Here is a 24,940-nt window from a genome sequence, read left to right as displayed (position 1 = left end):
TATCAAGGCTACTAAGTGCCAGATAGGGCAGAGCAAGGTTGTGTACTTGGGCCACCTAGTAGGTGGGGGTCAAGTTCAACCACTGGAGAGCAAGATCCAGACCATACAGGACTGGGCTCCTCCAACTACCCAGACACAAGTCAGAGCCTTCTTGGGCCTGACTGGGTATTACAGAAAATTTGTAAAGAACTATGGGTCCATTGTGACACCATTGAATGACTTGACATCCAAGAAGATGCCCAAAAAGGTTCAGTGGACAGTTAGCTGTCAAAAGGCATTTGATGACCTGAAGAAGGCCATGTGCTCTGCACCTATCCTGAAGAGTCCTGACTACTCCAAACAGTTCATTGTACAGACAGATGCTTCTGAGTTGGGGGTGGGAGCTGTGCTTTCACAACTTAATCAAGATGGTCAAGACCAGCCCATTGCTTTTATTAGCAGAAGGCTGACCCCCAGGGAGAAACGTTGGTCAGCTATTGAGAGGGAGGCCTTTGCTGTGGTTTGGGCCCTGAAGAAGTTGAGGCCATACTTGTTTGGTACTCACTTCCTAATTCAGACAGACCATAAGCCCCTCTTGTGGCTAAATCAGATGAAGGGTGAAAATCCCAAACTGCTCAGGTGGTCCATTTCCCTACAGGGGATGGACTTTACAGTGGAGCACCGCCCAGGGACTGACCATGGTAATGCAGATGGTCTCTCCAGGTACTTCCACTTAGAACATGAAGACTTATCTGGTCAAGGTTAAGTTTAATGTCCCTGCATTTGGGGGGGGGGGGGGGGGTTGTGTAGGAGAGTAGGGTCTGCTATCCTATGGTCACCCCAATTTTTGCTTTTTGCTTCACTGGTTTTCGACTTACTGAGGCTGTGGGCCTGCTAATCAGACCCCCAGCCTGCTGTTCTCTCTCTAAATTTATAATACATGTGCTATAGGTACATACCACAATTGGAAATGGACTCCTTGTCAGCCCCTGTACCATGCACTATAGGTGCTCAGGGCATAGGTGCCACCAAGGCCTACCAGGGGCTGAACCATAGCTTTTGCCACCCCTGGCTGGTTCTTAAATTGACACAACTGGCTGATCACTCAGCTGGGGCAAGTGGGTGTAATCACCCCTTGCTTAGATATAGTATACCTATATCTAAACCTATATCTGGATACATATATAGCCTGTAAGCCACTCCTATGGAAGGCCTCATCAATCCTGGAGGCAGAGTGCGTGGTTTTATGTGAGATGGAGCTCTGGCATGAGCTGAGCCTGTCTGCAGCTGTCGGGAACAACTCCCTAAGCTGATCCGGGATAATGCCATACCATATACTCTTAAGCGCCTTATAATCCTCGCGGTTATATAGCAACTTTGGTTTGGCTTTATCAAAACATGTCGTGTAAGGTGTCATTCGAATTGGAATACTACCCCCTCGCCAGTTCTGGCGACGGGGGTAGCATTCCACCCTTCTAGAGGGAGAAGACATGTTACTTTACTGAAACGCGGTTGATTTAAAATGAGCCTCAGATCCACAAAATGGATGCCTCTGCCACAGACACGGGTCTGGCCTCCTGCTGCTGACCGAAACTCAGCATATGGTGGCCTGGACAAAGAGTTTCCTGTCACAGGGCGGTGTCAAACCACCCCAGACAGGAGATAGTGGATTGTAGTAGGGAGGTTTCAAAGAAACCAGACACTGCCTGGGGAGCACAAGGCTGCCCCTTGCATAATCCGGCCAAACCGGTTATGGGGCCTCCCAGCCCCTGTCCCAGCGCGGCCTGGATCAAAGGAAAGGGGTGTAACCACCCCCTTCTTGGGTCCCACCCATAGGAGGGGACCTAGCAGGATGTCCAGCCCACCAGATTCGAATAAGAGTGGGAGCAGTGCCAATGCAACTCAGATCATCCTGAAGAAACGAATTCTGGACCCTTCGACTTTCTACTCAACGCAGAAGACTGAAGAATCTCCCTTGTGGTCAAGGAGTGACCACCCTGTGCAAACAGGCACCATCCAGCCCTCGACCCTTGCTTTGTTGCAGTTCCCGCCGGAACTCGAGCGACAGAGATCGACGAGATCAAGCTTGCCTGCCTTCTCCCTGCCCGATCCACAGTCCCTGCAGAGCTGAGACCAGTGGAGGCGACCGGAAGCGTGGGGCACGCCATCTTGAAAAGGCCACGAGACGCTGACCGTGCAGCCCACGAGTGACCCTCGAAGCTGTGCACCGGGGTTTGAGAAGCCCCCACCCGAGCTACACTTGCACCAAAGCTACCCCCTCCACACTCGACGAGTGCTGCGTGGGGCCCTTCTGCTTGTGGCGGCTCGACGCGTTGGCCCGGTCACTTGCCAGCTGGCTTGTGGTCCCTGTGCCGACGAAAACCGAAATACGACTTGCTTTTCTGGTTGCTCCAGATCTGCACCAGCTCCTGTGAAAAGGAGCCCCCACTCTGACCCTCCTGGTTCGAGTGATAAGCAATCTCCCGGTTCCGCGTGGATTGCTTTTGCCAAGTGCTGTTTGCTGCAATCTTGAAGCCGACGGTGCTGACGGAGAGAGCCTACGTGGGACAGATCGTGACCTGCTCCTGGACATCGCAGATGCCCACGTGACAGCGGAGAGAAGCCTATCGACAACCACCTGATTGCGCCCGACATTGCCTGGTTCCGCCCTGGTTCCACCCTGGTTACTGCTGAGTGACCCAGACTCTGTCCCCTCTGCTTTCAGGTACTTTTCTACTTCGATCCACCCTTGGATCGCACCGGACACTTCTGCTTCACATCGCCTGCATCTGCAACAGCTTCAAGCACCAAGAGCCTACGTGTCAAAACCCGACGCCACTTCGACCCTGTGCACCCACGGCCTGTGGGTGAGGTAACATTGCAACGCCGGTGTACATACACTGGTACACACCTCTAGGGTCTGTGTCTGAAGTTTTGTTCCTCTAGGTTCAGCGGAAGTATCTTTTAACTCACTTTATTTAACTTTTACGCACCATTGACATTGCATTGGTGCGAGCCGCACTTTCCGCGCTGCACCCGTCTCCTGTGGGCTACTCCCGACTTCAGCATTGCTAGTCCTGACTGCTCCCAGCGAATCTCTAGGCCCTAGGCCTAACCACTGTTCGATTGGTGTTCCTTATACCACTTTTTTAGTATATGGTTTGAGTGGCCACCCGCCCTCATCCATAATTGTGCAACTTTATATGTTTTACTGTGCTTTTGATTTAACGCTTGTGCCCCTTTCCTCATAAAGAGTACTGGGGAGTAATTTAGAAATAAATACATATATTTTTATAATATATACTTGTGTGGTGTCCTTTCATTTGATTACAGGATTGTATGTGGTAAAACAGCTCGCTTAACACGACCTCTTAAGTTAAGCCTTTAAGGCTGCTTAGTCCATGCTACCACTAGGATAGCTTGTCTAACAAGGTTGACTTACAACCAGACATCTTTGGGGTTTGTTTGGACTGATACCCAGTGGTTCCAGAATTGGAAACACTACATATCAGGCCAACTTCTCACAATTACCAACAGGCTTCTTTCATTCCCATGTCACTGCTGGCTAGCCTCCGCCGGCGACGAGGCTGCCTATGCATGAAAGGCATGGTCCCTTATTGCATGATTCATCTCCGGCGCCGTCTGGATCCCATCCAGAGCCGGTTCATCCACAACCAGCTCCATCGGCTCTTCTACTGGATGATCCTGTGGTGTTGGTTCCAAAGTCACCGGCGCTGCCTCTGGCACCACCGACACCAGTACCAACAACCAGATCCCGGAAGGAGGGGCAAAGACTTTTGGAGGAGGAAAGATATCACAAAGAGCATGAGGGAGCTGAAGAGAGTGAAATTGTGGACCTAGATCTATACGTTCTTTCATATGCCTGTCATATATACATGTTATTAGCAAGATGGTGGAACATTTCATTCTGTTCATTGTCTTGATATTGTTAATCACTTTAATCTGCTTCTGTCTCATGATCATAACAGCACATATATTTTATAGAAGAATCACTTTGGTTCAATAAATCTTGAAAATGTGGCTTGTGTATTCCTAGTATATTTCTCTGAGAAAAAGAGAGCACGCGTGACTGAGTAAAAAGGTTCTACATCTGTAACCACGATCCCTAGATTCAGGGTTTTTGTGTTCTGTGGTTGTCAAAACAATTTGCTACCCATCTAGGTTTAGGGGTGCACATGGTGGCACTGTGGGCTAACATGCCTCTAGGACGACATACACTGCGTGGGTGCACAGATTCAGTCTGGCGCCATCTCTGTTTATGTTGCCCAACAAACTGCAAGTTCCTACTGGGAAGTGGGGAACTACACAACACTGCCTGGACAGTAAGGTTCGACGGGAACCTGCACTTTGTCCGTTTGGGCCTGCAGAACTTTTTAGTGAGAAATTGATTCGCAGATCTACCTCTGGTGAGGTATTGTTTGGGCAGGTAAGGAATCTGCGGCTATAAGTCTCTATGGGATGAGCAAGTTACTTAACTTTAGAAACGCCTTATCTGGTAGAGACTTTATCTAGCCGCAATTCATTACCAACCCTGCCATCCTCCCCGCTCTGCGAACAGATTTCTAGGGGCTGGGCTTTCCCCTTTTAGGGCACTCGTTTTCTACACCAGCCGTCTGTGTACTTCGTTGCTCCAAACTTCTTTTGCAGAAAACAACTTACGCCAGCACGCTGGGGTGGCGCTTATATAGGCACCGCGCACATCACTTCCAGCACGGATGATGCGATGAGGAGCAGAGTGGCACCACCTACCGGCGCACAGGTGTACTGCTCAAGAAAAATGTCCAGATCCAGTCTAACGCCTGGAATAATTCTAAGGGAAGAGCACTGCGGCTAGATAGAGTCTCTACCAGATAAGGCATTACTGAAGATCAGTAACTTGTTCTTCAGAATCAATGTTATTACCCTAGCATGATATGAGCAACTGAGCCAAAGCTGGCGCATTGTATCATATGCCTCAAAATTGTACTAACCTGAATGTAAACAGTACATAATAAAGTTTTAGAAAGAATATGAGTAACATTAGGAAAGTTAGTGCTTTTGGGATTGCACTCTCTTCTTACATCTTCTTACATCTAACAATCCCACTAATTGAAACCAGTCCATAGACACATGCATTATTGGAACTTGTACATTGGGATTTCTGTACCTTTGTGCAGGATCCACAGGCACATTGTAATAGATATATCTGAAACCTTTGAAAAGTAACTAAAATTTGCCTCTAACAATTATTGCACTAAACAAAAAATGTGCATGTCACTGTTTTTGTTCGGTACGCCAGATACTTATGTCTCTCTCTACAAAGGTGATGCAGATGTTCAACTTATTTCAGCGTCGAAAAATCCTCAGGCCAAAACCTCTGAGAGAAAGGTGAATCCCTCTGGATTCATGTCTCTCTTACACACCATCTGCTTATCTAAGAAAATCTCGTGCTACCTCAGAGTGGGTCGGACCCAGGGACACAGAGTCATTGAAATTTACAATTTGGAAGCCAGAGCTATCAGTTCAGAAAACTGTGAATGTTGCATGTCTTCCATCTTTCTTTAGACTGATATTTTTTGTTTTTGGGTATAATCTAAATAGTTGTCTTATTCGTATGTTAAGATGTCTCATTGTTTGCATACATATTTTACAATTTTAAAAACCTGCCGCACATTGAATTGCAGAAGAATGTATTCAGATACTTTAAGATGCCGAAAATCCTTCTGGGGGAATGGACAGTGAGCATAAATACATGGACATGCGTTTACATTTTGTGCAGCATTATGAAATGAAATTATACTCCATGTGAAAGAAAATACTTTCTGATAGATACATCTGCCAGTGGATTCCTCACCTTGTGATTCCTCACCTTGTGAATATCCCCTGCGCAGCAGCCAATCGGAAACTTTTGTAACTCTCCACACCGGCGAGATCATGGACGACGTCACAGAGGGTTCGACTCCGCTCGCGATCCCGCTGACGTCACTGGATCCATAATAGGGCCTCGTCGGCGTGATGACGTCAGTTCCCTTTTTTCCACGCTGTCGACGCCAACAGTTTCTTGGGACTCTCCGTAGTAACATTGTTATTATAGTTGTTCTTGTCTGTTCTTCTCGTTTCCTTTCGAAGATGTCTGGGAGAAAATCTGGTTTCAAGCCCTGCAGGGAGTGCGGTAAGTAGATGTCCATCACTGACCTGCACGAGGATTGCGTATGGTGCTTATCTTCTGATCACGACGTCAATGGATGTGCGTGTTGCAGGAAGATGACCTCGGAGGCATTAGAGGAAAGGGAGGCGAAGTTATTTATTGCCAAGATGAAGAAGAATAAGAAGGCGAGTAAAAGAAGATCGAGGTCGAGGTCTCGTTCCGAATCCAGATCGGGTTCGAAGTCGAAGAGACATAAGAGAAAGAAGCACTCTTCGAGGCATCACTCTGATAAGGAACTGGCGCCGAAATCATCTTCTCCTTGACCTCACAGAGGTGAGGTCGAGCCTTCTCATTCAAATCCGGTCTCGCCAGAGAAGGAAGTGTCTCCTGAAGTCAAAGTCTCTCGATCACCGACGCCGGCTCCTTCGGATTCGGTCCATTCTTCGGATCCGGGTGAAGCCGAGCCAGAGCAAGAAGATCAGGAGCAGCCTGAAGAGGTTCCTTTGTCGGCGCCGATGGACCCGACTCCAGGTACACCGGCTTCAGAGCCGGCGCTGGGAAATTATCCTCCTTTCCCGGCTCCAGGTCAAGACCCATCACACTATCTTAACGCTATGTATGGTGTCTTCGCAAGGGCCATGTACCCCTCTGGTGCGCCTGCGGGCCCCATGGGTCCTTTTGCCTACAATGTGGGTGTTCCTCAGGCATATGCCCAAGCTCCATTTATGCCCTTTCTTCCAGCGACGCCGTACCGAGAATCTCCGGCGCCGTATCGAGAATATCCGGCGCCGCCTGTTCGTCCTCGTTCGGCGCAAGCGGCGCCGTCGGATCCGCGTTCGACGCCGGTCCCGAATCCGATGGAGTCGGTTGTGGATCCATCGACTCCAGTCCCGAGGATCTGCTCCAGGAGGGAGGCCCAAAGAGTTGTGGAAGAGGCGCGCTATCGGCAGGAGATGGAGGAAGGTGAACTTCCTGATTCTGAGGACTATTTTGCAGAATTAAGAGAGGCAAGTGGTCTTGATGTTTCCCCTGAGTGGGGTTTTTCTCCTGGTTCAGATGCTCCTTAGAAGGAGGTAGCCCCATATCACACAGTTGTGAGGAAAGCTGCTGAATTATTGGACATTAATCTTCCTTCTGTAAGAAAGGAAAAGAGGTGCACAAGCTCACGCTGTCGAGATGGATTATCCTGTGTATAAAGATCTGCTACGCCCTGACTGGTAAGGAACCTCTAGAGGCTATAAGGGCTCATTCTACTAGAGCAAAGTCTTCAACGTCGGCTTTGGCTAGCGGTGTGCCTGTAGAGGATATTTGTAGAGCCGCGACTTGGGCCTCCCTCCACACTTTTGCGAAGCATTACTGCTTGGATACCGAGGTGAGGAGGCACAGCCAATTTGCACGCTCTGTCCTCCAGGATTTCTTGGTATAGCAGAGTGGACACCCTCCTCCGGGTACGGGTCTGTTTGTAAGAAGGCTGATGCCGCACTTGAAAGATTTAAAGATAGTAAGGCCACAGCAAGATCATTTGGCTTGCAGACCCAATCCACAGGTTCCTTTCGTAGATACAGAGGATTTGGGAAGTCATCCTTTCGTTCACAAGGGCAGCCACAGCAAAGCAACACTAGATTCCCCATTCCCAGTCATGTTGGTCCTGTGGGAGGTCGGCTTACCCATTTTCTGCGGGATTGGGAATCGGTCACTACAGACCAATGGGTTCTCAATCTTGTGGCAAATGGGTATGCTCTTCCCTTCTGGGAATTCCCTCCAAATTACCCTTCTTGTCAAGGGGCTTGCTCAGAGGAACATCTCCGTATCCTACAGGAGGAAGTCCTGACCTTGTTAAAGAAAGGTGCGATAGAGGTGGTTCCAGAGCAGGAAAGGGATCAGGGATGCTACTCCCGGTATTTCCTGATTCCCAAGAAGGATGGCAGACTTCGCCCAATCCTGGATCTCAGGATCTTGAATCTTTATCTGAAACAAGAGAAGTTCAAGATGCTTACCCTTGCGCAGGTTCTGCAGGCGCTGCTGGAAGAAGACTGGATGGTGTCGCTCGACTTGCAGGACGCGTATTTTTATATCCCGATCCTGGAGTCGCACAGGAAGTATCTCCGTTTCACGGTGAGGTCGCAACATTATCAGTTTGCGGTCCTTCCGTTTGGAATTACTACTGCACCTCGAGTTTTTACCAAGGTGATGGCAGTGGTGGCAGTCCATCTCAGGAGGGCGGGGATTCCTGTATTCCCTTATCTGGACGCCTGGCTGATCAAAGCAGAGTCGCCAGAGAAGGTGCTCCATCATCTGCAAGAAACAACTCAGTTATTGTACAGGTTGGGTTTTTCGATAAATGTACCTGCCTCACCTGGTGCCCTCACAGCGCAACCTGTTTATGGGGGCAGTACTGGACACTACTGTTTGTCGAGCATTCCCTCCACCTCAAAGGATTCTCGACATTCAGGAAATAATTCCTTTATTTCACAATGGAGCGGTCGTTCCAGTCCTGAAGCTCCTTCGCCTGCTCGGTCTGTTTGCTTCCTGCATTCAGCTGGTGAACCATGCACGCTGGCACATGAGGGCGCTCCAGTGGTGCCTCCGCAGGCAGTGGTATCAGCACAACGGAGATCTCAGGGAGTCTGTGAGGATCTCCAGAGAAACTGCAGCGGATCTGTCTTGGTGGAGTGTGGCAATCTGTCTCAAGGAAAGCCCTTTCATCTGCCTCCATCGGTTGCCACAGTGATAACTGATGCCTCCACTCTAGGGTGGGGTGCTCATCTGGGGGATCTGGAGATCAAGGGTCTTTGGTCAACAGAAGAAAGGTTGCTTCACATCAACCTTCTGGAATTGAGGGCGATTCGTTTGGCACTCAAGGCTTTCCTCCCTTCCCTTCGCGGTCAGTCGGTTCAGGTCCTGATGGACAACATGACCGCGATGTGGTATGTCAACAAGCAGGGAGGAGTGGGGTCGCATCTTCTCTGCAGAGAAGCTCTGCGTCTCTGGTCCTGAGTTCAGGACCATCAGATTTGTCTGATGGCAAATCATCTGGCCGGAGATCTGAACGTTCGCGCAGACAGTCTCAGTCGGCAGTTCTCAGCCGACCACGAATGGAGGCTTCACCCAGAGGTGGTTCGTCACGTCTTCCGGACGTGGGGAACTCCTCAGGTGGACCTGTTCGCCACTCGCGAGAACGCTCACTGCCTGTCATTCTGCAGTCTCCAGTATCCATTGCAGGGAGCTTTGGGGGACGTGTTTCAGTTGAGTTGGGGCTCACAACTCCTTTACGAGTTTCCTCCCATACCCTTGATCCCTCGGGTTCTGAGGAAGATTCAGCAAGACCGGGCCCAAGTTATATTGGTCGCCCCGGATTGGCCAAGAAGGGTGTGGTACACAGATCTTCTCCACCTCTCCTCGTGCCTGCCGCTCCGTCTCCCTCTCAGGGCAGATCTCCTCTCTCAGATGGAGGGGCAGGTTCTACACCCCCCACCTCCAGACCTTACACCTTCATGCCTGGAGATTGAACGGGGCAACCTGAATTCTTTTTCTCTCCCACCTGATGTGGTGGAAGTAATTCTTTCAGCCAGGCGTCTTTCCACCAAGTCAATCTATTCCTATAGGTGGTCCAAATTTGTTTCCTTGTGTGGAGAGAAATCTTTTGACCCTTTGAGAGCTCGTTTGTCCAACATACTTCAGTTGTCTCTTTATTTTGCCCAGCAGGGTTTTGCTGTGGCGAATGTAAAAGGTTATTTATTGGCCTTGTCGGCATTCCTTTGTTTGCCGGACCAGCCGTCTTTATTTAAGTCACCTATTGTATTAAGTTTTATAAAAGGTCTTACCAACAAATTCCCTCCAACTCCATTTATTGTGCCTCAATGGGACTTTAATCTTGTCTTAACCTACTTGATGGGTTCACCTTTTGAACCCCTGCACAAGTGTCCCATGAGACTTTTGTCTTTTAAGACTGTTTTTCTGGTAGCAATTACCTCGGCAAGGAGGGTAAGTGAGCTTCAAGCTCTAAGTTCGAAACCCCCATTCTTGACTATTCATGCTGAGAAAATGGTACTTAGGACCAGGGTTGCTTTTCTGCCTAAGGTGGTAACTCCCTTCCATCTGGGGCAGTCCATTACCCTCCCTACCTTTTATCCTCCCCCTCACCCTTCCAAGGAGGAGGAACGGCTTCACCGTCTAGACCCTAAGAGGGCGGTGAGTTTCTACCTCGATAGGACTAAAGACTATTGCGTGGACGACCAGCTTTTTGTTGGATTTGCTGGCTGTAAGAAAGGAAAAGAGGTGCACAAGCGCACGCTGTCGAGATGGATTATCCTGTGTATAAAGATCTGCTACGCCCTGACTGGTAAGGAACCTCCAGAGGCTATAAGGGCTCATTCTACTAGAGCAAAGTCTTCAACATCGGCTTTGGCTAGCGGTGTGCCTGTAGAGGATATTTGTAGAGCCGCGACTTGGGCCTCCCTCCACACTTTTGCGAAGCATTACTGCTTGGATACCGAGGTGAGGAGGCACAGCTACTTTGCACGCTCTGTCCTCCAGGATTTCTTGGTATAGCAGAGTGGACACCCTCCTCCGGGAGTGGGGACTGCTGTGGGACTCTATTCACAAGGTGAGGAATCCACTGGCAAATGTGTCTATCAGAAGAACAAGTTACTTACCTTTGGTAACGCGTTTTCTGGTAGATACAGTATCTGCCTGTGGATTCCTCACTGACCCACCCGCCTCTCCGTTGTCCACTCTTCTATACCTGCTAAGTGTATATTTAAAAAAATATATATATATTTAATGGATGTATTTATATGTTCATACATATTGCATTGATTTCATACTGTGTGTGCTGTTTTGAATACTGTGTACTATGTATACTATTACTGTTTATGTCGGTCCGTCTGTGTGCCTCGGGGGCACGGAAAAAAGGGCGGAACTGACGTCATCACGCCGACGAGGCCCTATTATGGATGTATTTATATGTTCATACATATTGCATTGATTTCACACTGTGTGTGCTGTTTTGAATACTGTGTACTATGTATACTATTACTGTTTATGTTGGTCCGTCCGTGTGCCTCGGGTGCACGGAAAAAAGGGCGGAACTGACGTCATCACGCCGACGAGGCCCTAATATGGATCCAGTGACGTCAGCGGGGTCGCGAGGGGAGTCGAACCCTCTGTGACGTCGTCCATGACCTCGCCGACGTGGAGAGGTACAAAAGTTTCTCATTGGCTGCTGCGCAGGGGATATTCACAAGGTGAGGAAACACAAGGTGAGGAATCCACAGGCAGATACTGTATCCACCAGAAAAAGCGTTACCGAAGGTAAGTAACTTGTTCGTTTGTCGTACATGTAGGCTCATACTTTTAAACCAGTGAGTTAATCTTTCAGGTTTATAAGCTCCTATGTGAACATTAATGGTATTTGTTCAGTTCAACACTTAGGGGCAGATTAGGATTGCGGTTTTTCCGCATCCTCGGGGCCGGCGGAAGCCACCGCCGGCCCAGAGGATGCGGAAAAACCGCAGCGGACTGACCAAAGACCCACCGCCACATTAGGATGGCTGGTGGGTCCTGGCTTCCGTCCGCAGCTTTTCCGCCGCAGTTGGCTTACAACCGCGGCGGAAAAGCTCTAATATGGTGACGGTGTCTCTCAGACACCGTCAGCCATATTAGGATGGGCTGTCAAATATGCTTTTCCGCGGCGGGTTTTCCGCCGTGGAAAAGCATACGGATCTTCACTGCGGGGGCCCGTTGCGGGCCCCCTAGGTGAAGGGGGGGTGGGGGGTGCACATGGGGGGTACCTATGGTACCCCCCTGCATTTGTATGCAGAAAGCGGCAGGCACCGCGCGGTGCCTGCCTCTTTCTTCATGCAAATGCAATGACTGCATTTTTAACATTGCCGCGGGTGCAGCTTGAAGCCGCACCCGCCGCAATGTTAAAAATAGAGGATGTGACCGCCAGGGTGGCGGTCACATCCTAATCGCACTAGAGGGGACTCCGTAGCCCATGCGGACGTCCCCTCCTCCTCCGTGATCGCGGACGGACGCAAGTCCGTCCGCGATCATAATCGGCCCCTTAGTCTTGAATTCTAGCTAGGATAAGTACCCCAAATGCTTTAATGAAAACTCAAATTAAAAACTGATCACTGCACAACTACTCGTAAGAAAGTGGTATTTTCTTCATGGTACTTTAAGCAGAATCTGAGAGCCTTTTAAATTTATATACTCGTAAGTGTTTAGACTACTGTTAAAATATCAGTTGCAGAGTAGAGACATGTACATCTCTTGCGACTATTTCCTGTTATAGACATTTACTAAAGCACTTCCAATTAGTACATAGCTAAGTGTATTGCAGTGCTGAACAGGGACTGTATACAACTATTATTAAATATTGTAATCCGACAAATATTTGTTATTTCTGATGTCAGTCAGAAAGACATAGTATTGAAAGCTTATTGCATTTTATCCCTACGTTTTTTGTAGGTCCGTTTGACACAGCTACAAGTTGTAATCCTTGTGATGTTGCTGTTCGCTCAGCTCTTTAAAGCTTAGAATGTAGATTTCTTTTTTTTTCACCTCGTGGGAATCTTTCCTAGGTGATATCTTTTTTTTTCTCTTTGTTTTTAGTCATTATGAAGATGATTCTGTCAGTACTGACATCAATTAGTAAAACATAATATAGGAAGTTCATTGTAGTTTTCCTTTAGTTTTTTGTATTTCTTTTGTGTATTAATTCCTTTTCACACAGCCAAAAGGTGAAATCCTTGTGGTTTTAAAAGGCACTCTCGTTTAAGCTTACTATGTAGATTTAAACTTTTTTTTCTCACTTATGATAATCTTCCACGCGTGATCTTTTTTTCCTTTGTTTTCTCAGTCAAGATGATATGCAAATACAGAAAAAAGAAACCACACAAGCCTTGACGATTTCTACGGATATATTATTGGAATTTTGGCCCACCCAACTCCATTCGCACCATTTTTTTCCCGTCTGTGTCTAAAGTCCAGGACTGAAAACATACTAGGAAAAGGCTCTGATGAGAACAAAAAAGTGATGAGTATTGCTTTAATTAATCTCAGCCATTAGTAATTACTCTTGACCGCAATCCAGTCCATCATTTTTTGGTCACTATGTCATCTCAGACCGGAACTAGCCATATGCAAAGGGCCTTGGTTCTGCTCCAGTAGGAACAGTCCACCCCAAACTACTAGGCCATATACCCTCTTAGCGGGAACACAAGAAACCCCTTTTGACCTATTGAGGAAGAACAGTAGGGTGCAGGTTGTGTCCTATGGCACAGTGAGCATGAGACCCACGTCTGGGTATACCCTTCGCACTTAGGCCATCACACAGTCTAAAACAAACACATGCTTACTGTGCCATAGGACTCAATCCACACTCTATTGACAAGGCCAAAATAGGTCAGAACTGGTCTGGGGCTGCTTTTGTTCCTGTTCAGAGGGGACCTGGTCCGGCATTTATGCTGGGTTGTTCCTATTTGAGCACCAACAAGGTTGATTTGCAAATGGCTGGTTCCTGTCTGAGGTGGCATTTTGGGCAAACAAAAACGCTGGATTGGATTGCAGCCCACACTGGATTATCAGTGGCTGAGATTAATGCTTCAGGACCCTTTACAGAGAGGATTCTTAGTAGAGTCAAACACCCAAATGCCCAAAATAAACAAACCCCTCTAAACCAGATTATTCAGTGCAACCAGCACACAGTAATTACTAATGTACAGAAATTTACTGTGGTGTGAATACAGGGAGGCACTAAAAAACAAAGTCCTAGCTTAGTTACTGCCTGAACCTTTTAGAAGAATCTCCCCCAGATTGTTGCCTTCTGTCGCTGAACCAGTTTTTGTTGACATTAGAACTCTGTGCACTTAACCACTGCTAACCAGTGCTAAAGTGCTTGTGCTCGCTCCCTAAAACAAGGTAGAATCAGCTTATTCCTTATTGGCATATTTATTGTACTTGTAAATTACTAGTAAATGATACTAAAGCGACCCAGGGCCAGTAAATGTAATGCTTCTAGTGGGCCTGTAGCATTCCTTGTGCCACCCTTTACAGTAGCCTTTTAAACCATGTCTCCGGTCTGGACTGCAACCTGTAGTGCAGTTTTAAGCTGCCATTTTGACATGGCAAAACAAACCTTTTGCAAACACAACATGATGACTGGGGGTGAATGTTTGATTTGGTTCACATTCCAGCCATCATTTTTGTGTGTTTTGCTTTCTCACCCTAAGTGCGCCGGGTATGCCCAGACGTGGGCCCCTGGTACCCCAAAACCGGTCCTATCATGCTTGTTTCTGGTCCAGGGAGTACCTGACTTGGCAGTTCAAGCTGGACTGTTCCCATGAGGAGCAGGGTCAAGACTGATTTACTTATGGCTGGGTATAAGCTGGGGTGGCATGGTGAGCAAAAGAACAATGGATTTAACTCAGATCTCTTGACTGGGGGTGAATGTTTGCTAAGTTCCGCATTCCGTCCATAATTTGTCTGTGTTTTTTAAAATAAACCTTTTGCCAGGCCTAAACTTTCCTTTTTAATACATATAAGTTATCCCTAAGATAGGCCCTATAGGAGCCTAGCAGGGTGCTTTGTATTTAAATAAGTAGAACATGTGTACTTAAGTTTTATATCGCTCCTGTTGACTGACACAGAGTTACCTTATTAGATTTGATAAGTGATATCTTTGGATTTAGAGCAGGTAGAAATATACTGTTTACACTCAAACTAATTTAACCCTTTCGATGCTCATGACGAGCTCAGCTCGTGATGAGGCACGGTTGAGCTGTGCTTATGACGAGCTGAGCTCGTCATGAAACCATAGTATTCAAGCAAGTTCAGCACAGGAGGGGAAAAGTCACAGCAGCCAAGGTGTTAATATCCTCTTTAATGGTGAAGTTGGGTTTTAAATCACACTTCTAAAAATGAAACCTTTATGAAGTTATATAAATATGCAACAAGGGTTCCAAATGGGGTAATGTAGTAATATCACTAGTCAAAGTATCACTTAATGAACAAGAGCAATGAACACTTTTTCTCTGTAATTGTATACTTCATCTATTGTTTGAGTAATGCCAATATAACCTGCTGTGTTAAAAATTACCAAGTGGGTTTCTTGTCCATTTCTGGATTATGATTGTTTAACTCTTTTGGCACTTGTTCATTAAGTGATATTTTGACTAGTGCTATTACTACATTACCTCACTTGGAGCCCTTGTTCCATAGTTGTATAGTACTACCCCTGGTTCAAGGTACTGTTTGGGCTGCCCTTGTATCTAACTGTTAAAAAGTTGTAATTGTCTCGTCCTATCCATTTGTGCTTTCTGCCAGTGTCCTGGGTCACATGACTGTGAGTGGCTCTGCTTTTGGAGTTTGTGTATTCCTCTCAGACAGTGAAACAAAGGGGAATAGGTGTGGACAGGATGACCAGTCCTGCCAGGATGGCTGGGAGGCATACTGTGCCCTGCTCCGTCCCACTTACACTGCAAAGAACTTGCCTCCAACACGCACAAATGACCCTGACTCCGGCCTAATGTCACCCCAGACTTCTTGGAGCTTTGACAGGAGAGAGAAGAACTTTCCAGAACAAGATGTGGGGGTATGATAGGGTGCTTCCCACACACAAAGGCTGGCACCAGGTGTTTACATTGGACCTCCTGAGCCACTCTTCAGTATACTCCTGGACCTATAGACATTACAGAAGAAGGACAGATTTGCCACCAGAGGACTGCCCTGCAGCCTATGGACTACCCTGCTCTCTGTGAAAGATAACGGGACCTCCTCCTTTCATCCCAGGCTAATCTCAGTGACTCCAAGGGTCAGTTGGCTGACCTCATATTTGAGTTACTGGGACAAAGCAAGCTCCAGAGGACTTCCTGCAACTTCTGAGCTGACCTACTTTACTTGACCTGCCTGAACATACTACTGGACCTGCTTGAGTCCTGCTGGAGTGAGTTGCTGGTCCCCAAAAGGTGCATCCCCAGATTCCTGGACCCTTGGCTGACATCAGTGGAGCTCCTCCTAAGAAGACAGGTGAAATTGTCAGGTTTTAGGCTCTGTGCGAGCATAAGCGGGCTCATTCACAGCGAAATTCTGCTGCTCGCAATGACCACCAACATGAAGCTCTGGTGAAGACTTACTCTTAGCATTACAGTGACTATTGGTAACGTGAGCTCTGCAATTCACGCTACAGCGACGACTGTTCACGAATGCCTGCATGCTCTTTGCACTACAGCGACCGTCTGCAACCATCTTCCTGCTCCTCGCAGCCTCTGCCAGGAACGGATCTCTTTGCGCCAGATTTTGAGAAGGTAACCTTTTCAGCGGGACTACCCCAATCCAAAATGCAGCCGCACGAATGCTGGCTGGGATCCCCAAGTTCGCACCAGTTACAAACATCATTAGGGATCTCCATTGGCTCCCGATACGCAGCCGTATCAAATTCAAATCGCTGTGTATTGTTTACAAGTCACTCAATAATCAAGGTCCCCACTTTCTCAACCCGAATCTTCTCCATCATGTCCCAACCCGATCTCTTCGTTCCTCTATTCAGAACTTCTTGGCTGTGCCTCGCACTAGAACAGTCACCTGGGGCGACAGGCGTTTCCTGGTTGCCGCCCCTAGACTCTGGAACACCCTTCCTGCACATATCCGAGCAAGTCCCTCCCTGTTCACATTCCGCAAACAGCTAAAGACGTGGTTATTTGACCAATAGCCATGTATATCTTCTTTACCCCAGTTGCTGATCCATCCCTTAATTAGCGCCGAGACGCCCACGGGTTTTCGCCGCGCTCTACAAATGTCAATAAATAAATAAATACCCTGGTCCCTGTATCGGGCTCACGGTCCATTGTGGTTGGCCTGAACTTGTGACTTTCCCTAGTCTAGTATGACCCAGTGACCGTGAGTACCACTATGTGATTTTAGGCACTATATTTCCTTAAAACTTTAAAATTGAATATCTCTGGTTCTACTGGTTGAATTTTTGTAATTCTGGTATCAATTACTTTATTAAAATGTACTCTATCTTTCTAAATTGGTGTGTGATTTTTCTTGTGTTGTTATTTTGCTTTGTTACTGTTGGTGTGCTGCATAAACACTTTACGATGTTTCTCTAAGTTAAGCCTGACTGCTTTTGTGCAAGGCACCAGAGGTTTAAGCACAGGTTAATTTAGTGACTTTTGTGGTTTGCCCTGACAAGGATTGTGGTTGTTGCTTTGAGTAGGGCTTCCACATCCCCCAACCCTTAACATGATTTCTTAAATTCGTGGCAGCGGTGGGATCCAGTACTTGTTGGTGCAGTGCCACTCAGTGATTTTGTGTAAAACTTAAAATCTCATATAAATAACTGGCAGTAGGTACATAATTGAGACGGGTACCTAGTGTTTCTTGTTGGTTGTTCTTCGCAAAAAACAGGAATTCTGTCTTGGTTGCGTTGAGCTTGAGGTAAGTGCTGGACATCGAGGTCTGGATGATGTGCAAGCAGTGTTTGAGATGTTCAATGTCTGAAGCAGAGGAGATTTTTAAGTACAGTTGTGTGTCATAGGCTTATTGAAATGAGCTCTCGCCGACCTAGTTTCTTGGTTCATTTACATAAAATAACATAAAAGGATATGCCTTTATTTAGAACACTGTTTTGTATACACAACTAGATCTTATGGCTATCTTTCAAACTTGGAGTCAGATTGTGCTCTGAAACATAATTGAGTGACATACCAAGAGAATATTAGCAAGTAACATTTACATTCCATGTCTAGCCTGCAGACCCTGAATCTTGATGGAAATTCGCTCACTTTTTTACCAGACGAGCTTGGAAACTTGCAGCAGCTTACTTCCCTGGGACTGTCTTTTAATGACCTGATTACAGTGCCTGCAGTTTACGAGAAGCTTATTTCCCTTGAGAAAATTGCCATGGCTGGGAACCAAATGGAGATGCTCACTCTGGGGTTACTCAGCAGTATGACTCATTTGAAACATGTGGACCTAAGGTGAGGAGCTATGTTTTTCTTTTCTTTTAAATGTATTCAATTTATTGCACTGCGTCCATGCTATTCTATCTAAAACCTCTCCACAATCTGAGCCTGTCTTTCCATATATAATTCTTCACCAACCCATCTATGAATTTCCAAATTCTAAGTAAATATTTTTTATTTTTAATATTAACACTCCTGTTTAGTTTATCAAGTACTGCCTGCTTAATTTGTGTATTTTTTTACTCCTCAGGATGAATCTCCTGAAAAAAGTGATTGCTGAAGATGTAGATGAGCTGAACCACATTGCCCACCTAGATTTAAGAGACAATCAGTTGATAGACCTTGATTTGAGTGGCATCGGTGGCTTAGAGCAGCTACACTGTGAACGCAATCAGTTGAGGGAACTGACGGTGTGTGGTCTATCGTTACGAGCGCTGTATGCCGGCTCTAACAGTAAGTCTGTCTTTAAACACATATGTATTGACTTATTGTAGTAGTGTCAGATTTTCCGCAACCTGTTCTGCATATTTATTTATTTATTTTATTTATTGGTTTATAGAGCGCTATGAATAAACTCCCGAAGGAGTATCTCCGCGCTGGTGACACCAGGTATAAAACAGGAATTAGGCCACAGTAATGGAGAATGTATCAGGGGACTATTCAGATCCAACAGGATGCATATTAAAATGAGCTGAACAGAAAGGTTTTCAGACATTTTCTGAACTTAAGATGATTCCTGCATTGCTTTAAGAAAAGCGGGAGAGCGTTCCAGAGACCAGGGCCTACCACAGACAGAGCCCTGCCTCCTAACCTAGCTTTAGTTATTTTAGGAATGTTTAGCAGCAGCTGATCACTGGACCTGAGGCTACGAGTGGGAGCATATGGAACAAATTTAGTGGATTTCCAACTTCCTAATAAGGGACGCAGAGTGCATTCACAGTCTGTTGAATGCTTTTCATCACCAACGGATATCCTGGCTAGAACCTGTAATTGGGTTTTCTCTACTTTACTGAAACTTTCTGCCACCAAGGAACCATTTTTAAGGACATTATTTATGAATCAGTAAAGAAAGTAAATGTTCTTCTTTCACGGAGAACAGTTTCTTCAGTTATTCCCAACCACCAGGCTGGAAATCCTCAATAATATTTAATTCACACCAGTATTAAAACATAAGCGAGTTCAGTTAGCAGACAGGGTCCCGTAGTTTAGGTTGGTTGTGCTACTCTATCAGCCATTGAGTGCTATGTACTCAAGCTGAATGGTGACTTTTAAAAGTGTCCTGACCTTATGCAATAGCAGCCTAATACTGCAGGACAGATTTAACATCATGACTCAAGGCAACTTTAAATCCCTTCCTCAACAGACAGTGTATCTGCATAGTGGCAGGAAAGTGTTTTCGATTTTTCAAAGAGAGCTAGATAAGACTTCTTGTACCTCATTTCCATGGGTCTGGGAATACCAGTGTGGTACTCATGCACTCAGTATTAGCACTAGCTGGAGTATCAAATTCCTGGATGTGAAAATGCTGCAGTATTTTAGCTCGCACCAAATATCTCCTTAGAGAGGAGGAATGGAAAATGTTGTCGCTTCTGTAACAGAAAGATTAAATTCGATTAAGGACATGGAGGCAAGTAATACTCTTTGCTTTCTCCGTTTTATTGATACAGCAGCCATATTGAACACAGTGTCAACAGGACAACTTCAAATCCCATTAAGCACAGAGAGTAGGAAACTATTAGTCCATCCATTCAGCATGTAAGGGCCCCTCCATAGTCCCTTGCTGACTCTCCTTCCACCTCTTTCTACCTGCGACATCAGTCAGAGTCCATACGGTCTAATCCTGTTTTGTCGATTCAGCTCTAGTGGAACAATGGAGATCGTTGAATCAAGAACCCTAAATATGGGAGGTAGCATTTACCTATTAAGAAATTACAACAGGTTTTTATGTTTTACCAGTCATGGCTACATAACCTTATAATCCCAACCTGTTTTCAAACATTGATTACTTCCTCTGAACCCGGTCAACATTCTCCCTCCATGATCAAAGCCATTCATACAGGGTGGGACAGTCTTTCCTCAACTTGCGGGAGGGATAATCCTTGCTTCTATGTCTTAATAGAATTGAAACTTTCCATTGTGGAAGAAAGGAAACTTTACATTCTATGTCAGAACCGGAGGCAAGGATTATGCTAGTAGAAAGCTTATCTGCCACCAAGGCCAGAGTGGCTTAAAATAGAAGCAGTTAAACATTCAGTCCAGGGACCAGTCAGCTGCGCTTAGGATGTCCTCCAAGCGTGCCTGCTAGCCAAACTTTGGATGGCATTGCTCCCTCGTGCAGTGTTGCCCCAAACATCTTTGTGTTGATGTTGGCATCCTGCATGGCCCATCAGACTCATCTACTCATCTGGCAATCGTGGGGGAGGAAACACCCCGGTGGGGCTTTCGGATGGCTTTGAGGAGTTGTTGTTGTTTTGAGGGATGAATCTCCTCTGTCAGTGCTTCATACGCCTTTATACAGCAAACCGCACATAATTTGGGAGAGTCCACAAAAGTCAGGTATGTGGCAATCCGAGCAGTAGTCTTCATACACCTGTAAATGTGAAAAGTAACCCCGTTGGCGGTAACGGTTCTACCCGTGAAGTCCAGAGCTCTGACACTCGATACGTGTCTGCAAGAGACCAAACATAGCAGGGATGCCAATTTGGCTGAAAGTTCTTGTTGGGACAAATACTTGTTCCGAGGCCAGGCAAGAAACAGATTAAGCACTGTGTTGACATCTAACAGAACAGTTCAGGGGGCACCTATAGTCTGATGCCTCTGAGTAATTTCTGAACCAACGGATGTTTACCTACAGAGTGGCCTTAAATCAGGGCATGTCCTGCTGAGAGAGCTGAACAGAAGGTATTAAACAAACTGTAAGCCAGTCCCTCTGAGGCAAGGTAAGCCAGGAAGTTCAGGACATGGACAATTTCTGTCTCCATAGGATCCAAGTGCTTCTGATGACACCAACACATCCATCTGGACCAGGCCGATCGATAGCGTTTGATGGTACTGTCTGCCCATGCCTTCAAGAGTAAATCTGCAGCCTTGCTCAAAAGTGCCAGGACTTTCCATTGTCCGAGGTAATCCTCCACCCCATAAGCTACAGAGAACCTTCTAGAATCAGATGGTGGGGATTGCCTGAGGGATTTCTGAAGACACCCGGAAACAGGGTTAGGTAGATTGGAAAATCCAGGGAAAGTTCCATCAGAACTGGATACCAGGCTTGAGATCTCCAGAAGAGGGTCACTGAGCCTACTTCTGCTTGCGATCTCCAGACCTGTGTTGAGAGTCTCATTATCATGGAACGGGGGAAGCATATCCCGCCTCTATTGTCGAGTCCTGGAGAAAGCCATCTGTCGCCGCGGTAATGGGATCTGGCCTTCAGCTGAAGTATATGTCCATTTGGTGATCCAACCTGGATGCAATAAGATCCACTGTGAACAGACCCTATTTGGATGCAAGCACCTGGAACATGGAACGATCCATCCTCCAAAGGCTGAGATCCTGGAGATATTGCGACTGACACTCCCCTACTAGGTTGGTTGAACCTGGGAGGTGTACTGCCGTGACCAAGATCTGATGCTTGATGCAGTATTCCCAGAAGCTGTGGCTAAATGCGATAGAGTTTTCAACCTGGTTCCCCCTAAACGGTTGATGTACCGGACCGCAGATACATTGTCTATTTTGAGGATAATGCAAATTCAAGCCTTCTGCTTGCACCAGAGAATATCTGTTTTTGCCATGTTGGACAGGGTAACTCTTTGAGAGTATGTGAGGCATTTCTGGAGGTGGGATATCTTCAGTCGTCTAAGGGCCTGACAATAAAGGTGGCCCAAGAAAATGGCCAAATGGATGAGGAGAGGAGGCCCACCACCCTTGCAATTTGTTGCAGTGAAGTGGACAGTCTGGCCTACGTCCGTCTTAGCTTGTGTCTGATTTTGGGTGCCTTCTGAGAGCGAAGGCTTAGGGTGGCTTGAACTGAGACCACTACAAAGCCCAAGCAGATTAGGGACTGAGTCGGGCATAGAAGTGATTTCTTCCTGTTGATGTTGAAGCCAAGGCATTGGAACAGGTTGACTGGAGGTTGGCTGTTGACAAGAGGTCCTTGGAAATTGATTCACGAGGAGGCGATCGTCCAGGTGAACTATGAGACGTAGAAAGGGGGGTTGGGAGCACACTGCATCACATCCCAGCACAGTTCGCCCCTTTGCATCCTGGTAAATGCAGTACAAAGTTAGTGCTTGCTTAAAGTTTAGCTGTAGTTTTTCACCAAAGGAGATGCAGACATTGCTGTATATCTCTAGACACGTGTTTCTAGGTTCAGCCCTTCTGCAGTAGTAGAAAGCAAAAGAAAAGTACCTGTGGTTGCTGAAAATGCTGCCAAATTCCTCTCAGGTCACAGTACCACTCACAGGCACACAGGTGCATCTCCAAAGCCCGTCAGCTATATGAGACGTATACCCTTTGAACAGAGGAGTTCCAACACAGGTTTTTGGACCCTGGTAACGCACCAAGAAGCCGAACACAGCCTGAAAGGAAGCACTATGAACTCGAATGTCTGATAGCACCAGAAAAACTGCAGGAAAGGCCAGTGTGGCGGGAAAATTGGGAACATTGGGTATGAGTCTGTGAGATCAAGACGTACCAACCAATCGCTGGGTTATAGAAGATGGATGCCCTCCATCTTGAAGTGGCCGTATATCAGCCACTTGTTGAATTTTCAAAGGTTTATGGCTGGGCATTGACCACCATCCCGTTTCTCCACCAACAATAGGTTGTGGATGAAATCCCTTTGGTGAAGGGTCGTTGGAGCGATGGCTCCCTTGGAAAAGAGGTCCATCACCTCTGTGTTGACCAAGGCGTCCTCCTCTTTTGAGAACCTTATGGGAGGAGGAGTATGGGTTTGAACCAGGGACCCATAAAACTCTATTCTGAATCTCTGAATTGTTTGAAGGACCCTAGTATACTCACCGTGCGAGGAGCCTTGGGAATGGCCTCCACTGGGTCTGCCTCTTGAGCCTCTGTGGCAGGAGTATCCTCTAGTGGGTTAGAAGCCCCCAAATCTGTTCTAGTTCTGCCATTGTCCTCGTTTGGGGGGTTGAAGATCTTTTTAATAGATTAGGCTTTGTCCTGGGAGTTAAACATTGTCACAAACTTACCCTATTCTTTTTTGAAAGAGGCCCCCCTGTGCAACTTGTCCGGCCTTCGAAGTGGCTAGATCCCCCAATTTGGGGCCAGTCTTAATCAGGAGTGACCAGCGCCTCTCTGTGGAGAGGGCGCAGTTTGCATTCCACAGGAAGATAATGGCCCGTTGGGCCAGTCCGGATCAGATGTCCAATGAGATAAGAACCCTGAGGCTTTAACGTCCTCACCATGTCCACTATTTTAATCAGAGGGTCAGCAAAGTCAAGCAGTTGTCCTGACAAGACTGCAATGAGCGGTCAGTCCCATTTTTGGGTTCCTGGATATATTTGGTTAGGAAGGTAGCCATCTGGAGGTCGAGCTCGGGTGTCAGGGTCACTTTGCCCGCCAGGGACGGACAGGGGCATTCCGCTCTAAGGCAGTTGCATAACTCTTTATCCAAAGGCTTGCAGAGCCTTCCAGCCAAGTAGGTGGTCACCTTCACTGCCGGTGCCCAATCCAATGATCGTGAGTGTAGCAGGTCACCTGGGTTCATCATACCCAACCCTGGATCGTGGTTGTCTTTGCCGTTGCTGGCCAACTTTGGGTCAGAGAATGGACACCAGGGTCTATTTAGCACAATATCCTCTTCAGAGCCAGTGGGACAGTAGTCACCATCTAGTGGCTCCAAGGCGGGTGAGTCTGCCGAGTCGAGGTCAGTTTTATCAGGGTCTCCCAGGGAATGAGATGGGGATAGTTCTAGCCCCAACAGGATGGCATGATCCAGAAATGCTGATTTGAGCCTACCAAAGGTGTCAAAGTCCACTCCTGTGTTGTAGGCTCGTTTCACTTTGGGGGTCCTGCAATTGGCTGCCCTAAAGGTAGAAGGTCGAGGGCCTTTGGGATTCTTCCCTCTGATTGAGAGGTTTAAAGCACTTTTCTGCTATCCTAAGGAGTTTCTGCTCTAAGAGCACCACTGCGTCAGAGACCACCTTGTGAATAGAGGCGTTGATCACCTCGCCAAAAATTGTCATCAGTGGGTAAATAGGAGATGCATTCCTCCTCTATCGATGCGTCCTGGGTCTCTTGCTTGTTATGGGAGATTGAAGCTGGGGAGTTTCCAGGTAAGTATAGGTAAGCCGGTACGGTTTAATGAGTGTCAGAGCTCGTGGACATAACCCACTGTTTTTATGTCAATGGGGAAATTCTGTGTATATAATAATGTGAACGCCTGGGTCAATGTCCCCCAACGCTCTGGAAGCATTCAGGTAATTGCAAGCACATAAGAGTGAGGGAGGTGAAGGCCTCCAAAACAGACCCTGATCTAGGGCGTCGGCACATCGCTAATCAAGGAACTTGTGAAGCGTACTACAGACCCCTGCTGTATCGGGGCGTACAACTCAAGACGAGCGGGGCAGTGGCTGAGCTGATACTACTGGTTGTGCTGCTCCGAATGGTCGAGGAAGTTTCTGAGCGCGAACGCGCTGGTCATGCAGCCCAAGACGAACCTCAGAGTGAGGACGCGGTATGAGGTTTGCTGGCTCCTTCTAGGGGTCGAAAGACGTCACAGCACAAGCCTCGAGACGACTCGAATGAGGCACAGGCCTGCAAAGAGCTTGAGCGACTGCATAAGGAGCAAATAAGCATTCCCCTGATTGCACATCCCAGAAATAATAAG

General features: G+C 47.1%; 1 protein-coding gene across 1 annotated transcript in view; it reads left to right on the top strand.

Annotated features, from left to right (window-relative positions):
• The window catches only part of PHLPP2 (PH domain and leucine rich repeat protein phosphatase 2), a 631,402-nt gene that overhangs the window by 332,226 nt on the left and 274,236 nt on the right, over positions 1-24,940 (top strand). Inside the window, exons 8-9 of the mRNA XM_086945488.1 lie at positions 17,884-18,114; positions 18,350-18,552. Coding sequence (XP_086801614.1) covers positions 17,884-18,114; positions 18,350-18,552 — 434 coding nt within the window. The remainder of the gene's footprint in view (positions 1-17,883; positions 18,115-18,349; positions 18,553-24,940) is intronic.

This window comes from Lissotriton vulgaris, chromosome 12, assembly GCF_964263255.1.
Source record: "Lissotriton vulgaris chromosome 12, aLisVul1.2, whole genome shotgun sequence".
NCBI classification, from domain to species: Eukaryota; Metazoa; Chordata; class Amphibia; order Caudata; family Salamandridae; genus Lissotriton; species Lissotriton vulgaris.
The sequence above is the reverse complement of the archived record's forward strand: the minus strand, read 5'-3'. Positions and strand labels throughout refer to the sequence as shown.